The 17086-nt window shown below is 41.4% G+C and overlaps 1 protein-coding gene across 1 annotated transcript in view; it reads left to right on the top strand.

Moving 5' to 3' along the window:
* LOC104032095 (cytosolic phospholipase A2 epsilon-like) overlaps window positions 1-16545 on the top strand; it is a 42688-nt gene extending 26143 nt beyond the window's left edge. Inside the window, exons 11-22 of the mRNA XM_075713025.1 lie at window positions 37-132; window positions 894-931; window positions 2163-2298; window positions 3778-3914; window positions 4218-4443; window positions 5865-5979; window positions 6416-6553; window positions 8686-8793; window positions 9884-10072; window positions 10970-11136; window positions 11860-12046; window positions 16235-16545. Of these exons, the coding sequence (XP_075569140.1) occupies window positions 37-132; window positions 894-931; window positions 2163-2298; window positions 3778-3914; window positions 4218-4443; window positions 5865-5979; window positions 6416-6553; window positions 8686-8793; window positions 9884-10072; window positions 10970-11136; window positions 11860-12046; window positions 16235-16545 (1848 nt within the window). The remainder of the gene's footprint in view (window positions 1-36; window positions 133-893; window positions 932-2162; window positions 2299-3777; window positions 3915-4217; window positions 4444-5864; window positions 5980-6415; window positions 6554-8685; window positions 8794-9883; window positions 10073-10969; window positions 11137-11859; window positions 12047-16234) is intronic.
* Window positions 16546-17086: the final 541 nt, after the last annotated feature.

Raw genomic sequence — 17086 nt, 5'->3', positions numbered from 1 at the left:
ATTTCTGTTCTTAACCAAAAATGTGCTCCTTTTCAGTGTGCTTGTGTGTCATGCGGAGCAAGAAGGAGCAGAGGCGTCCCCCTGACTCTCCCTCTGAAGTCGCTCCCCTCCAAGCAGGAAGTAGTCAGCCAGGTAAGTGTCCGCTGGCCATGGGGAATCTTTTGCAAGCTTTTACAAATTGTTGCTGGTTCCCAAGAAGCAGAAATGGAAGGCCACCTCTCTTTACACAGGGCCCATTGTTTTCTAACCTCTTACAAATCTAGGGCGATGCATAATGAAGCAAATTATTCAGAGCAAAATAAAATGGGAAATCCAGGGGAGAAGGAGGAAGAAGAAAAATGTCCAAGCTGTTGCTCATGCTTCTTCTGTTGTCCATGTACTCAGCCAGGCTGGAGGTCACTGGGTGACACTGGGACAGAGGGGTGAGGTTGCAGCCTGGCACATTGCCGTGGGAGGCAAACCTGTGCTACACTTATGGGGTGCTCAGCCTCTTTGGCTTCCCCTTGTATCTTCACGTTGTTGTGTGAGAGACTTTAGTTTCAAGACCTGTGTTTATCGGGGGACCCTTCCAGGGAGGTGAGGTGTAGCACTGCAGCTCTTCTGCTATTTATTTTTGTAGCTAAGAAGTACCAGCGCAAGCTACACCTGAGTTTCACAACAGAGAAGATGCAGACTATAGAAGATAATACCAAAGTCTTAATTTATTAAATCAGTGCACTGGGTACTAATGAAACACTGAGAGGAGACTCTATCTCCCAATCTCTGTTTAGTGAACTTCAGAGCTTTGCAGATGTAATGGTGACCCAAAAGAGCTATGCCTCATTCTGAGTCAGGGAAAAGGACTGTTTTAAACAAAATATCAATATTCATAATTTTACCTTTTTAATTTTCAGCACAGAAAATTTGGTTTGCACTTTAAGGTGAAAAAATGGTAAGATATCTTATTTATCTTCCTTCTGTGTTTTTCCCCTTGGTTCTTTGAATTTGGATAGTTGTCAATCAAGTTCCAATCCCTTTGTAACTACCTGCATCCTGAATGCTGGTTCATCCTCATTTTAGACTATAAAATAAAATGGACTCAGTACATGATACAGAGATTTTCAGTGGCCGTGAGTTTTTTATAATGGGACTATACAGGGAGTTAAGAAAAGGTTTTATAAAGAACACACCAATTTTCTATTGATATTTTGCTGCAATCAAAATTACGTGCTAAGGGCCACAGTAGACACTTTTTGATATCTCTACAAATTATTGCCAAATGCAGATTTTCAATAAAAGCAGCATTTCAGAAGTATTTGAAAGAAACCTTTTTGTTTCCTGAGGTCAGAGAAAAAAAATAAAAGACCAAAGTCAGAGTGCCTGGTCACTCTGGGATATGAAAAAAGTTGAAATAAAAAATGTACCTGCATTTATTTTTTAATGTCTACTCAAAAAGATAAATGCAAATTAATTCTGTCAAGTGATTGCTTATTTCTAAACCAAAGAAACACATTGTGTATTTTGAGATACGGTTAAGGCCTTAGTAAAATTGATAAGATGAATATGTTACATTATGTAGGAAGTTCTCTTCCCTTACAAAAGAGGTGCATCTTCTATCTTGCTGTTTATTTTCAGTAAATAGGCTATGAAATAGACATACAGTTTACAGCTGTCATTTAAAAACTTCTTCCTTAACACACCTAGGAAAGATTTTCACAGCAGCTTCCAAACTGCAGCTATAGTGCTTATAAATATCCATAAATGACTATATACACCCCCCCCCCAAAAAAAAAAAAATCCAAACACAAAAGTCCACAACTCCAGTCCACGATTCGCAGGTATGGGTGAAAGTTTGCACAACTTTTGAAGGTGCGTTTAAAAGCCACCTTTAAAACACTGCCCTCTGCAGGCTTTTAGCTTTATGTCTGAAAGGGAACAATTCTGTTACTTGTAGCTATATTTAATTTCAGGCATCTTCAGCAAGGAGGAAAAAAAAAGAAACCCTCTCAGTCTAAACGAAGATGTACTGTTGTTTTCCAGGAACAAATTAAAACATTTCATCTCTTCCTGCTTTGCTTTATATAGTCCTGGTGGTGAAGGCATGTCTATTTATGAAGTAGAAGCAATTAAAATGCTGAATTAGACTATAAATGTGATGTGAGATACCTGATCCTCTGTTCCAGCCAGGAAGACCTAGATGTGCGCCTGGGGTTTGACCTGTGTGCCCAGGAACAGGATTTCATTCGCAAGAGGAAGAAGGTGGTTGCAGCCGCTCTGAAGGACATTCTCCAGCTGGAGGAAGACTTGCAGGATGATGAGGTACCTGAGACATAATTATTCTCTGCTTTCTCCACAGCTGAGTGTCAAGATGTAGTGTTTGTGTTCAATTCCCATCTTCCTGGAAACAGTGTAAAGTTTCATGTACAATCTATGGCTGACTTATGCTAGGAAAGAAATGAGTGCTCATAGGGAACATTAATAAAAACCTGTAGACCTATTGCTACAGGATCTAGCTTTGTGTTGAGTAGCAGTCTGCACAATAATGCAGAGAAGGGCTGGGTGCTCTCAGGACCAAAGCCAAAGCTTCTTTTAGGCCTCACAGTCATCTCAGCCAGACCTAAACCATTGATTCAGCACTTCTTTCCCTCACGGTTCAAACTGGACTTCATTTTGTTGTGCCTTTTGTGCCAGCATTTAGGCTCCCATTGTGTGAGTACAGCACGCTGCCAGTCTGACTTCATCATCTGCTGCAGCTAGAGCGTGCACTTGCTTGGAAAATAGGAACCATAACAGGGGGTCCAAGGCAGGGAAAACTCATGTTTCTCTTTTTAAATTATACTCCCACGACTGCAGTGTGAAGCCTGAACTCAGATGCAGAGATGAAAAATTTTCCTTGTTTTGCCCTAAACTGAGCTCAGCAGGGTTTTTAGCACAGCTGGACCTTTCACACACAAGATCTTGCCTTTAAATGCCAGCATTAAGCTGCGGGCCATTTCCTTCCCCTTAGATGTAGAGGCACCCATACTTCCCTGCAGAACAATCTGCCTAGAGTCTCCTGATGATTTGCACAAAAGATGAATTCCCCACAATGCATGGCAGCTACCTTTATTGTTAACAGAGCCAATTCATATTTAAGGATTAATCCTTCTTCTAAGACTACCAGACCCTGGGTTTCTGTATCATCACAGAATGAAGTAATTGCAGCTCACTTGCATGCCTAGTATTGTATGTACATATGTGGTAGGTGGAGTATGTTTTCTCTTTCCCTCCAGCAACTGTAAAAGGGGATGGTGTCACCAGCCTCTGGTCTCAGGGGATCTGGTCTGTGCTCCTAAACCCACCCATCATGATACATCTAGTATGGCCTGTGAAATAACTAAACAATAGTAGAAACTGTCTTTAGCAAACTTCAGCAACACAGAGTTTATTACTACTCACATGGAAAATGTGAGACAGCACCTATGTTTTCTGGTGTATTGCATCTGATATAAATCTGGTTCAGATGGCAGGGGGTACCATTCCCTCTAGTTTTTTTCTGGTCTGTGTTGTTGTTTTTGCAATAGAGCACTGAAAATGTGATGTTTGAAATGATGGATTTCAGTCCTAATGCACAGATGCTTGGCAGAAGAAATATGAAGTATTTCTTACTGCTTCTATGACCCATGGTTAATTCAGGTTTTTCTGCATGCAGCATCTTTATTACTTTATCAGTGCCGTAACTTTCTCTTTTCTAATCAATGATGTCTCTCTCCGTTCTCAGACCATGTCACTAAATGCATGTATTTTGGGATCAAACAGGTACCTGTGGTGGCAATCATGACAACCGGTGGTGGAACCAGAGCTCTGACGGCCATGTACGCTCACCTTCTCAGTGTGCAGGAACTGAACGTCTTAGACTGTGTCTCATACATCACTGGTTTATCTGGCACAACATGGTAAGACCAAGACAAGCAAAGCCTTCATAGGAATTTTCTATATGTGATATCAAGAAGTGATCTGAAAAGTTGTATCATCTTTACTATCAAGAAAGGACTTTCTTTTTCTGCTGTGGCTTTTTCTTGTTTCCTTTGGTGGGTATTTGCCAGCATTTGAAACTAATTCAGTCCTGATTAAACATGTGGATGATACCACACACACGTGCTTTTCATGTAAATCAAGGCATGATAACTTGCCAAAGCTGTGCTTCAGAACTCACATTTTTCCTTGTGTTGCTTTTCTTTTTTTTTTTTTTTTTTTAGGACCATGTCCAACTTGTATGAAGATCCTGACTGGTCCCAAAAGGATCTTAAGGAAACACTTAATGATGCCCGAAAGCATGTGCTCAAAAATAAGTTCTTTACTTGTTTTGCCCCCAATCGTCTGAAATACTACTTGAAAGAGTTGTGCCAGAGGGAACAGGAAGGACATCACGTATGTTTCACAGATCTATGGGGACTCATCATTGAAACCATGTTACATGAAAAGGTACAATAGCAGCACCTTTCTCTTCAGATTTGCATATTTAGTGAATATAGAGGTGAGGGCAGACAGTAAATCAAAAAATGGTTGAGATCGGAAGGGACCTCTGGAGGTCATCTTGTCCAACAGCCCTGCTCAAGCAGGGTCAGCTAGACCTGGCTGCGCTGGACCATAGGCTTTTGAATATCTCCACAGATGAAGACTCCACAGCTTCTCTAGGCAACACATGTCAGTGTTTGACCACCCTTACTGAAAAGGGGGGTTTTGCTTGTTTGTTCGTTTGTTTTTCAGGTAGATGCCTAAAGCATGTGACTTGGCGGTATCATTCTTTGTGTTTGTTGGCTGTATTATGCAGATCTTAACATCACACCTGGTACAGGAAGGGTGGGGATAAAGAGAAATAATGGGAAACTTACAGTATGAACAACTATAAAATGAATTCATATGTAAATATTTAAATGAAAATCCTGCTGTTCTTTTAAAAGAGCTGCACAGTGTGACAAGGCAAAGAAAAATCACAAACACAAACCCAAAGACAATATCTCTGAGTTGTTAATGGGATTATATTGCCCTGTAAACATTTCCACCAAAAGGCAATGTTCAGGCTCTGGTTTAGTATTCATGAATATTTCCTTCCCAATAGGCCATTAATACTTAAGAAAGAGAAACCTTTCCCCCTGTAATACAGGTAACTCCACACACATCCCAATTTCTGCTGCCTGAGCACAGCACAGTGTGAAAGGCTCCCTGGGGGTGGCTCAGCAGGGAGCTGTGAGTGTCCCTGCAGTGCCACAGCCCTGTCCCTGGACGGCACCAGCCAAGGGAAGCCCAGTGGCACAGCCATCCCTCCGAGGGCTGCTCCGGCAAGGGGGAGCACCTGCAGCTCTCCTTTGAGGGGGATCTGAACTCAGCACCCTCTCAAGCCTTGGCACAGCTCCCAAACAGTTCTGCCCTTTCCACCCTGCCTGACTATGCAGGACGCTCTGCAGCAGAAGCAGTAAGGGTCAAGGCTCACTGAATATTAACTCTGAGGCTTAGCTCTGTCACAGGTCTAAGGAAAAGATGATTTTCTAGGCAGTCAGGGCAGGGTTTACTCTTTAGGAATGAAATGTTTAATGCCAAGAGTGTTTTTCAAATATTTCCAGACATTTTCCTGAAATAATGTGAATAAGAACATTTCCTTCCTACCATTGAAAGCTCAGATTTTTTTCAGCATGTGAAATTAACTTAGGACTATTTGTGTGCTGAAGTGCTGGGGCTGGGGACAGTCAGAGATAGGGATGACAGCACCTCTCTGAACTAAACTGGTGGGAAACGTCCTGGTCAGAGTCCAGTATGCGCTGTGTTGTCAGAGCCCAGGCTTAGAGGAAGTGGGAGGCTCTTTGTGTCATCTAACTGTCCTCAGCTACTGTCCTTCTTTGAAACAGGAGGACTCCCATAAGCTCACAGATCAGCAGCAGGCACTAAATCAGGGTCAGAATCCCCTGCCTATCTACCTCTCTCTCAATGTGAAGGATAAAATCAGCGACCAGGATTTTAGAGGTAATAATACTCCAGAATTGCATTTAATGTTTAATCCCAATAGGGTTCAGTTTACAGCTATGTAAAGAAATCAGTTCAATGCACAAATCCTCTAACGGGCCAGTCCACCTAAGAGTAGAATTTTAATAGTTAAATTTTTGAATGTCTTACTATATTCAGCTGTATTCAGGATCAAAAGCAGGATGATAGAGGGCATTATCATGAAATTACCTGCCAAATTACCTCAGAAATCTGAAGTTTGTAGAGAAATTTAGATGTAAGAGGACAATTCACTCTTCATGTTCAACACTGTGAAATGTACAGTGAACAAATGTCTGTTTGCAAAGTGTGTCAGTTAGAAAGGAGTCTGCCTTAACCTGGCCAATATCATATGTTTTATTCAACTAATTTGTGCCTCTGCTGCTGTAATCAGTCTGTCTTTTGCTTTTTCTTTCAGAATGGGTGGAATTCACCCCTTATGAGGTAGGATTCCCGAAATATGGCACCTTCATTCGTGCAGAAGATTTTGGTAGTGAGTTCTTCATGGGTCGCCTGATGAAGAAAATCCCAGAATCCAGAATCTGCTTTTTGGAAGGTGATTTGTTGCTCTATAGAAATGTAACATAATATATTATAATCCACTCCTGCACAAACCCCTCTACTGAAATGAAGCAGTTAGTATATTTTTTATCTGCCAGGAGCAGTATATGGTAAAATATTAGAACTGATAACAGGTCACTATCTGCAGCATTTTTTATTGTCTCTGCAATTTTATTCAGCTGAACAGATTTATTTGATTTCATATGTGGTTATGCTTACTGACATGAGGCCTCTGCAATAATTATATGTCTTTGTCAGCAACAAAAGTTGTGTAACATTGCCGCTAAGTTAAATCATCAGTCTCTTCTACAACCTGAGTCTCTAAAATACAGCCTTTTATCTACAATGTTCCTGCTGCAGCTAACCCTGAATAATCCTCCAGGATAACACTTCCATTTCAGAGTGCAAATAGGTCATAATATCTACCTTTTTTCCTTCTTGCATAAGAACAGAAAAAGCAGTAAGGAAATCTTTTTTTCCCTTTGCGAAAGCGATCTCTTGCCTCATTGTTCTTCCTACTTCCACCAATTGCATAAAGGAAGTTTCAGGGGTTTTTTGAGAAGTTAAGACTATTTGCCTGTGTGGAGATTTCACTACAGCTAGTGGTGAGGTATAAGGAAGCAGTCAGAATCTTCCCGTCCCCGGCTGCAATATCAAACAAGGTACCCAGGTCTCCCCTTCTGTGGTCAGAAATGCCAGCAGGTCACCAGCCCCCTTCACCTCCTACCTTGGCACTTTCTTCTTCCCTTCTACAGAGCAATGCTGGGACATTTGTGTCCCTGTTCCCTGCCAATGACCCAGAGTCCCTTCATTCAGGCAGTGTTACTTACTTCAGCGATGCAGTAATTTGAAAGGTTTTCAGCAAATTCCTTTGCACCCCAGCTCCCGAACAGAGCAGGGACTGACTATATAGGTCCTGCAGCTCTTTCCTGCATGGCCAAGCCCATCCCTCTGACTACAGGCTGGCATTGCTGGGCCAGGCGATTGCCAGGCTGCTTACATGCAGCCTCTTCCATCTATCACACCGTTCCTCCCCAGAGTGCCAGATTTAGTTCTGCAGTTTGGAGGGTTGAGGATGGCACCGTTGCACACCTGGCACATCTAACCATACAAGGTAACGGTGTTTTCTCAGCCTGAAAGATGATTGCAGATAGGTGGCTGTCTGAACTGCCATCAAGTTTTCTACATCTGTTACTAGAGGAATTTGAAAATGTAACCCAGATATGCCTTAAACCCTCAAAAATCAGAAGACAAATCAAAAGGCTCATACATTTACACTTTCTGTTTTCAAAACTTTTAAGTCAGCTTCCTTATTATAAGGGATATTAGTATATGAATCTTGAACATTTTGTGGTTCTACAACTACCTGAAAGGAGGTTGTAGTGAGGTGGGTGTTGGTCTCTTCTGCCACGTAGTTAGCGATAGGACGAGAGGAAATGGGCTCAAGCTGCGCCAGGGGAGGTTTAGGTTGGATATTAGGAAAAATTTATTCACAGAAAGAGTAGTCAAGCACTGGAACAGGCTGCCCAGAGAGGTGGTGGAGTCACCATCCCTGGAAGCGTTCAAAAAATGGGTAGACGTGGCACTTCGGGACATGGTTTAGTCTAGTCTACCCTTGATTGGTTTAGTGTGGACTTGGTAGTGTAGGTTAATGGTTGGACTGGATGATCTTAAAGGTCTTTTCCAACCTAAACGATTCTATGATTCTATGTGGTTGACAGTTCTGCATGATAACTGCATACCTGTAGCAGGATTACGCTAGAAATAAATAAACCTTTAGAATTACAAATGCTGAGAACTTGGGCAATAGGAAATGTTGAGGAGAGGTGGAAAATATTAAGATGTACTTGACAAAATATTATTTGCCACGTAACAAAAATGAATGTGTTAGCACCTATACTGAAAATACTACCAGTCCTCTTCATACATCCCAATAAAGTAGATTCTTTGGATACATTATGGATTTATATGCCAATTCATAAAGACATTCCATTTTATGTGTGCACTAAGATAATGTAATGAATAAAGTTTGCTGGAGACTGCAGAAGGTACTGAAGGTCATTGTAAATGAAAATGCTTCCAGGTCTTTACCAGTTTGCTTTCTGTCAAATATATTGTATGCCACAGGAATCTGGAGCAGTGTATTTTCCTTGAATCTTATGGATGCTTGGTATATATCTGTTAATTCAGAAGACTTCTGGCACAAATGGACCCGAGACAAAATTACTGACATAGGTGGGTTATTCTTATGCCTTTATGTTATTTTATTGTCTTTTTCTTTCTTTCTTTCTTTTTCTTTCTTTCACCCTCTGTGCTGCTATTCTCTCAGTGAATTTTTCAAAGCCATTTTGGAATTCCCTCTTCAGAGCTTTCTGTAATCCATATGGAAACTGAGAGGAAATTCATGCCATGTATTGCAGTATGGCAATCATTTCAGTTGTGTGAGAAAAGAATCCATGGGCTCTGTCAGAAGAAAAAAAAAAGACAGAATGGCCCTCATATGAGCCATTTTCAGACCACAAGGGTAAAACCAGACAAAAATATCCCTGTAGACGATGAGAGGCTGAAGGCCTCCCCTAGTGATCCACAGTCTTCCAGTTCCTTTCTTGGAAGTTGGACTATGGCATGAAGCTTCACAGAAATGACAGCAATCACCATCCCTGCCTCTCTGGAGTCTACAAAGCACAGATACAAACTTCAGTACTATTGCAAGTCATTCCAAACTAGTCCTAAGGGTGAGATTTGCAAAACACGCTACCAAATTAAGAAAGATCTGCAGGGTGGGATTTCAAGGAGAGACACACAAGACAGAAGTACTACAGCAAAAAAAGATGAGAAGGAAGAGAAATGTAGCAAAAAGGGTGATTTATTTTATCTTCTTGCAGTTGTAGGGGGTGTTTCTGGTTGCTAAACCAAGGAGCTTGCATTTGCTAGTAAGGAACATTAATTATGTTTGTGTGGCCAAGAGATTGTGATTGTGTGGCTTTTTTATGTGTGTGGCTGAGAGATAAACTGTGACATGGAGCAGCAAAGAAAGACAGGATAAGTGCAGGATATTGCAGTGCATAAAATCATAGAAAAGCAAAAGAAGTTATAGTAAATGAGATGGATTAATTTACAGTACAAACAAGGCCTTTACCACTGCGGACTAAGAAAAAAGAAATGGAATTTTACAAAGCTTAGCTGAAAAACTGTGAGATTTGTGGAGAACCTGGAAATAAAAAGAGAAAGAAGTTTTGGCAAACATGTTAAAACAAATTATGATTGCACATATTAACTTCAACAGTGAGATCACATACAAGAACTGTTATTCTTTCTTCTGCAGATGATGAAACCCTATTCCCTGCAAGACCAAATGAGCTGGATACACGAGTGGTTTGTCCCACTGACAGCTTTTCACACATTTTCCGAGATGTTGCCATGTTACGTCCAGCAGCTTCAGAAATCCATAACTTCCTGAAGGGCCTCCAGATGAACAACAACTACCTAGAGAGCAAGTTTTCTAAATGGAAAGGTATGGTAGTAGCACCCTGGTTTTAGATACATTTTAAACCATTCTTGTGAAAAAGAAACAATGCTTAAAAGATTATCAAGCTGACTGCCTTTTCATTCTGTTCCCATCCTCTGACAATATTTGAAACTGTTTGTTACCAAAAACTGAAACTAGCTGGCAGGAGAGGCTTTAAAAATAAGTTCTTGAAAATTTCATGAAGACTGATAGATGAGACAGACCCTGATTAGTCAACCAGCATACATCTGCTGATGTGACAGCCAGCCAGCCTGCACGCTTGTGGCATGGCACTGGTGTCATCATATGCTGACTCTTGCCCAGCCAGTACTCAAAGGATGTGTGAAGGTGCCCTGTTTCATGTTACCATTTTATTTACAAGTAAGATATAACCTTTATAACAGTATTGTCTGTTACACAGTTTGGGAATTAGTGCTCAGTCTGGTACCAGGTCTTCCATGTTGCACAAGGGGTTATGCCTGCCTTGGCTGCGTACCTTAGTAGCTGTGTACCTGTTCTTGTAGTGTGCAAGGCACCAAACATCTTTAATCTTTAGTATGTTGATACAATGAGGCGCCATTTCAATTTTTTCTATATTAAAAAAAAAAAAATCAGGCTGATCAGAGTCACACACAAAACCAGGGGATGGGATTAATGCTATGCTCCTGAGCCTCAAGTTAATCCCTCTTAATTAGAGGAAAGCCAAAGAAATTGCAGAGTAAATAGTGAAAAGAGGAAGCCAGATAAGGAACTGAGAAATGACTGAACTGCAGCTATCAGCTATATAGGTAGGTCTAAGACCCAAGAAAAGCTGAATTCTCTTTTTGTTAACAATTGACTTTCCTCAGCACATCTCTTGTATTGAGCACCACCCCTGAAAAAAAAAAAATGCTTCTTTTCTAGACTGTGAGCTTGACTCTCAGCCCAACCACCTGACAGCAGCAACAGACTACCTCATCCTGATTGATACGGCATTTGCCTTTGCTACCAGTTACCCACCCCTTATGAGACCGGAAAGAAAAGTGGATGTCATTTTGCATTTCAACTACAGTTCAGGTTCCCAGACAGGGGTGAGCCTCGTACATTCTTCTTTACTGATATCTCTGTTTCACCACTGAGTTCCTAGAATGGCTGATCCTCTACTCATAGAAACTTTTTTCTCCAGTATCTGGGAAGTCTAAATAAGCTAACAGTTTACCAGGGTCACATATCTTTATTGAACAGTACAAGTGTTATCAGTAAGTAAGCATTTAGTAAAATGAATCTTCCCATTTTTATGTGTAAATGTGTTCTAGCTGATCTCAAGGCAGTCAGATGTTGAATGAATGAAGCTAAATGTATTTAAAAATTGTCTAAGACTTCTCAATCCAATCATACATATTCTTATGCAGGAGAAAATATACATTCAGGACAATACAATCGTAACAATTGTTGTTGTTGCAGAAGGCCAGATATACAAATAAATGCAAGCACAGTTTGTATTTAGGAACTTTAAATACATTTGAAATAAAATGTCCTTTAAAGGCAGCATCTTTAACACCCAAATGTGGGATGTAGATTTTCAAAGACAGGCATGTGGAACCAGATCCATCCCATTTTACTCTGGCTTTCTAGATCTTGGCTCCATATACAGTCCACAACAGCTAAGTTGGGCATGTGATATAATCTGCCAGAACTTGGCCCTTACCCCATAAACATTCCCAGTGAAATGGGGTTTTGGTCAAATTCAGTCCAAATGCTTCCCCCATGTTCTGATGTTGTCTTTTGTTTTGTTTTCCTATTGTGTCAACCAGCCCCTGAAAGAAGCCTCTAAATACTTTGCAAAACAGGGGATTCCTTTCCCTACAAAGGTGCCAGATGATCAAGAAACTCCACATCTGAAGGAATGTTATATTGTTGGTGACAAGGAGAGCCCAGAAACACCTATTGTGATATTTTTCCCTCTAGTAAATGACACCTTCAGGGACTACAAAGCACCTGGTAAGTTTATAGCTACCCCTCACATTAACAGGGGCAATGGCTGCCTTCTTCCTCTTTTTTACTGTGCAGTATCTGTTCTTCAGATCAACCTGTAAACACAGATTCAGTCTCCCTTTGCTTAGATCTGAACCATATCAAGAAGCTTAAAATATGTAAATTTTCCTGGACAGTAGAGCAGCACCTGGGATCAGCCTCTGGCACATATGCCCCTCTTCAGATTGTTTTGGGGGTTTTTCATAGGTAGATTGTAGAGTTTACTGTTGAAATGTATGTTCTGTTTCTCTGCAGTGGCAGAAGTTAGCAGGGTTATTTCGTCTCATACTTGTCATCCTTTCCTGTTAGAGAATGCTCTGGGGAATCTAAGGATTTAATTGTTTGAATTCATTTCCCGGCTTACAGTTAAGCAGATAACCTTGAAAACAAAAGTGTGAACTAGCAAAGTGATGAAAGTATAACACTGAGCCATGCTGACAGCTTCTGTTCTCTTCCTCCTACTTTGAAATTTAAGAAGAGTTTCAATAGCAACATTGCCAGTCACTTCAAAGCAGATGGTTTCTAAGTCCTGGTACCATATCCCATGACTCCATACTACCCCTGTTGGAGCCAAAAGTTACTCCTTCTCCAGATGATAAAATGACTAACTCATGCTATGAGCACACTTATTTTTTAATCACTTCAAAGCCCCACAGTATACTGAAAACCAAAAGTTCTGAGCTTGTATACAGTACATTAAATTTAATAACAAAACAAATGCAGAAACTACTGTGCCAATTGTATTAATTATTTTCCTTTCTTTTTTAAAAGCAAGTCATAAAAAAGTCATAGAGTACTTTTGCTTTGTAGATACGCTGGATTGAGTTCATTGCACATCTGAGGTATGCAACTGGGGTTTTGAATAGGATTCAAATAGTCTAAGGGTATTTTTGCACGCACACACACCATTCTACTCCAGCTCTTAACACAGATCAGATAACTGAAAGGTTGGGTTTTGTAGTTGCCCTTTGCAGAAAGAACTAGAGAAGGGAGAAAAGGAGAAAGAACTAGAAACTGCATCTGAGAATTAGCTTCTGTACTGCTCTGTGAGGGAGTTTGCCTCCCCTCTCCCCCTCAATAACTTCCAGAACCCAGGGATGTTATTCCTAACTCAGCTATCTAATATCAGGTGAACATCAGATGATGAGCAGATGCTACATGTCAACACAAATTATCAGGGAATCTAAAAAGGGGTGTTATTATATTCTACATACAGAAGATGTATATGAAGACCTGCATGATATCTGCATATTGAGGCAAGCCTGTGCTGCCTGACCAGTTCAGCAGGTAGCTGCAAGCTGAGACTAAACAGAAAAAGAGAGAACAAGTCCTTGTTGGGCCCCCACAGGTGAAGTCTCAGCTGAGCTGACATGGAAGGGCTTGGCCCATGCAGTTTTTTGGGAGGGCTGCCACCTCTCAACGTGCCAGCCTCCATGGTGGCAGGACAGATGCTGCAGAAAGGCCTGGAGGTTAGGGATGGATGTCTGCCCTTTGCTTAGTGACAGGCTGAGATCAGCTTCATTTATAGCACTTCAATACCATGCCCTAGCCCAGATCTAGATTGTACAGCATCTGAAGTATTAGTTCAATTACATGAATGGGCAGGTTTTCCACAGCCAGCTCATCCACCAGCTTGTTCAGCAAAGGGAGTTTAGAGCCTGGGCAGTAGATGAGTAAAACTGACATATTCAAACTGGGTTACTCCTGCACTGGTTAGATTATTCCACAACTGGAGTAGGAAGGGGAAATCCTTTGTGCAAGGCAGCTTAGACTGCTTCACTTGAGCAGTACCAGTTGCTTATAACTCTCTCTGCAAAGCCAGGAGGAGTACATCTATCAGACTTGGAGAAACCCTTCCAGGAAAATCAGAACCCTTTGATCAATGTTGTTAGATCAATGTTGTTAGAGAAGATCCCCCAAATGCATGTTGTCCTGTCAGTAAGAGATGCTGACTTTTCACAAAGCCTACTGCCCTGCTTTGGTACAGGTGGTGCAGGTATCTGTGACTGTGAAGGTGGATTTTTTGCTTCGGTAACAACCTCCTGCCAATGTGATGGTCTTACTGGAGGCTGATGGAAAAATTCTCCTGTCTCTGATGCTCTCTCATCTGTGATGAGGGGGGATCAAGCATTATACTTCCTGTCTGTGTTAACCTGGGTTACCTATCCCTGACAGTATTATCTACCATTAGTACCCATTTCGAGGTTGTTACTGCTCTCTTTCCCTCACACCAGCTGTTAGAAAACCAAGACATCTGTGGGAATGACGGGGAAGGAAAAAAACATGTGTGAGCCCTTATGCCAGGCGTACGGGCTAGCGCACAGCACTGGATCTCCACATCTTCAGGTCTCTGGCCCAGGGGTGGGAGCCTCAGTTGTCCTTTAGCAGTCAAAGGCATATACTGGAGCTCAGGAATCTGCAGAATCTAACCAAGCTAACTGACCTTTTCCCTTCCAAGAACCTGTTTATTCTATGTACTAAAGGGTAAATATAAGTTCAGCCTGCTGATATGCTGTGTCCTATCAGTGCAGAGTCGAGCCAAAACTAGTATGGACAAGTGGGCTTCTTACTCTCCCTAAGTGCAGGCAGTGAATGTTCATTTTTGCTGAGTTCAGGAAGGGCAAGTTTGCCTGTTGTGCATTGAGTATATCACTTAAACACACCCTCAGCTCAGAGGGTGTATGTTGCGTCTACTGAGTTTAGTGTACAGATGTATTTCCACCAACTCAGTAAGTGACCGTGTGTTCAAAAGTAGCTAAATCAAAAACACTCATGGTGTCACTGTCTAGAGCAGATGGCCAGGTCGAAGCTGAGATCAGCTATCATTTTGAATCACAGGTGACTCATGAAGGTCCTAGAAAAACAAGTGAGGAGATGTGTTTTACATCTTCTGCATCCATGAATTTGTTGAGATTTGCAATTCCCATGGTAAGCCTTGGGTATTTTTCTCCCTGTACCAGCAACCTACTGTGGAGGTCCCTATGAATATTTTCTCTGTGATAGCCTGCAAATAAACTTCTGCATTAGCTTTGGACCTGGTTTCTACTGTCAAATGAATTAAAATAAATAAGTTAATTTAATTTGTCTTTAGATCATAAGATATGATGGATGTAATATTTCCAGATTTGACATTTGTGGGACTACCTGCCTAATTATTTTGCCTAGATCTGTGATGCATATGCTGATTATCCTAGATGATGAAATGGGCATGAAAAGTTCTTTCATTATCCATGCCAAATCTTAGTGATTCGGGGAATATCAGGTTCACTCTCACTGTTGAGTTTACACAAAACCTGCAGTTTTTTATAGTAGTAGGTAGCTCAAGGAAATTACAGTAAATATTTGTGCCATCTGCTTCCAGGATACGTCCAGATAATGGTTCTGTTAAGTCTTTCTGTTTAGATAATAGAATCTAGGTTTTTTTAGGTCTATCTTCTGTATTTTTTGATAATTCTTCCCAGTAGGAACCAAGAGTTGATGTAGCAGATTGTGCTAGGGGACATGCTAGGTCGTGCTGGATGAAAGAATATCTGTCAGGTCGCTGAGAAGGCAGGTGTGCTTTTGGAAAGCTTGAATCACTGAAATACATGGATTTTCAGCAGCCTATTTCTGAAGGCATGAAAGCATAGTAGTGAGAAAAATGAAACGATGTAGAGTTGAAGATGGAAGACACAGAAAGTGGCAGTGGCTTCAGGCCCATCACCCATGCTGTCATGAGGTCCTTGCTGTAGTTGTCTGCTTCAGGAGAAGGGGAGGAAAGAGAAAAAGAGTAGTTGCCATTTACTTGCACCTTGGCTAGAACTGTAAGGTACTGTGATGGCTGGGAGACAGCAGCATGCTGGGGGCCGGGGCTGGAAGAGCATCAGTGCTGACGGGGACTGGGGACCATGCTGATGGCTCACCCCAGAGCTAGAAGAGGAGGCAGAGATTCTCACCGTCCTGTACTCAAAAGAGGAGCTACTCATTTTGGCATTTCCAAGAGTACCCAGGACAATCTCTACTCCCCCACCCCCCCCCGCCCACTGCCAACCAAATATTCCAGCAATAAAACGCCTGTGCAGAGAAAATTTGGGGTTGTGATCCACTGTGTGTGCGTACCTGAGAAACACCCAGATCGCTTTTTGCTAATTAACCAAGTCATTGTTTATCCCTTAGGTGTGAAACGTAGTCCCTCAGAGATGGCAGAGGGTGATGTTGATGTCACCAATACCTATGGTCCATATTACATAAACAATCTGAGTTATTCAGAGGAAGATTTTAACAAACTGGTGAACCTAAGTTACTACAACGTCCAGAACAATAAAGATTTGATTCTTCAGGCCTTGCGTACTGCCGTGGAGCGGAAAAAGCAGCATAAGAAAGAACAACCGCTGCAAAGATCACCCAGTGGGGATGGTATGTGTGTGCCTGATAGAGAGGCAACCCAGCATTTGGTCGGCTGCCCAGCACTAGGGGAAATGAAATAAAATATCTATGAATCCTGTTAATGAAGAAAGAAACGCATTTGATTAGGAAGTGAAGAAAAGCCAAAGAATGCTAAGAATAGCACTGTGTTTGTCATCGAAAATGCTAAAGCCTGTCTGACAGTTAAGGGAATAAACACAAAAAGCAGAGCTCTTCCTTAATGAATTAATGCGCTTCCCTTGTTGACAACCTCAGGAACGTGGCTAGGTGAGGCTGTGCTCCGTTCATGCTTGCAGAATTGACCTTTCAGGCCAAGGCAGAGATGCGTGGACAAGGAAGCATGAGGAAGTTTACGTTGACCGTGTTTGCGCTCTACCTGTGCTATAAAAAGAGAGGCTTGTCAGTCCAGAAATGCAGCAGACAACAAAATCCATTGTCTCTAAAACAAAATGAAGAAGCCCATTTGTGAACTAAGGAGTCTTTATGTGAATGTAAATATATATTAAACTTTGTATAATAAAACACTTTTTTGGAGTCAGAGTTACAGCAAATAAACATTTTTCACACCAAATACATGTTAAAGCCATTTCTTTTAGGTGCTTC

This window comes from Pelecanus crispus, chromosome 6, assembly GCF_030463565.1.
Source record: "Pelecanus crispus isolate bPelCri1 chromosome 6, bPelCri1.pri, whole genome shotgun sequence".
Taxonomy (NCBI): Eukaryota; Metazoa; Chordata; class Aves; order Pelecaniformes; family Pelecanidae; genus Pelecanus; species Pelecanus crispus.
This window is presented reverse-complemented; position numbering and strand designations above follow the sequence as displayed.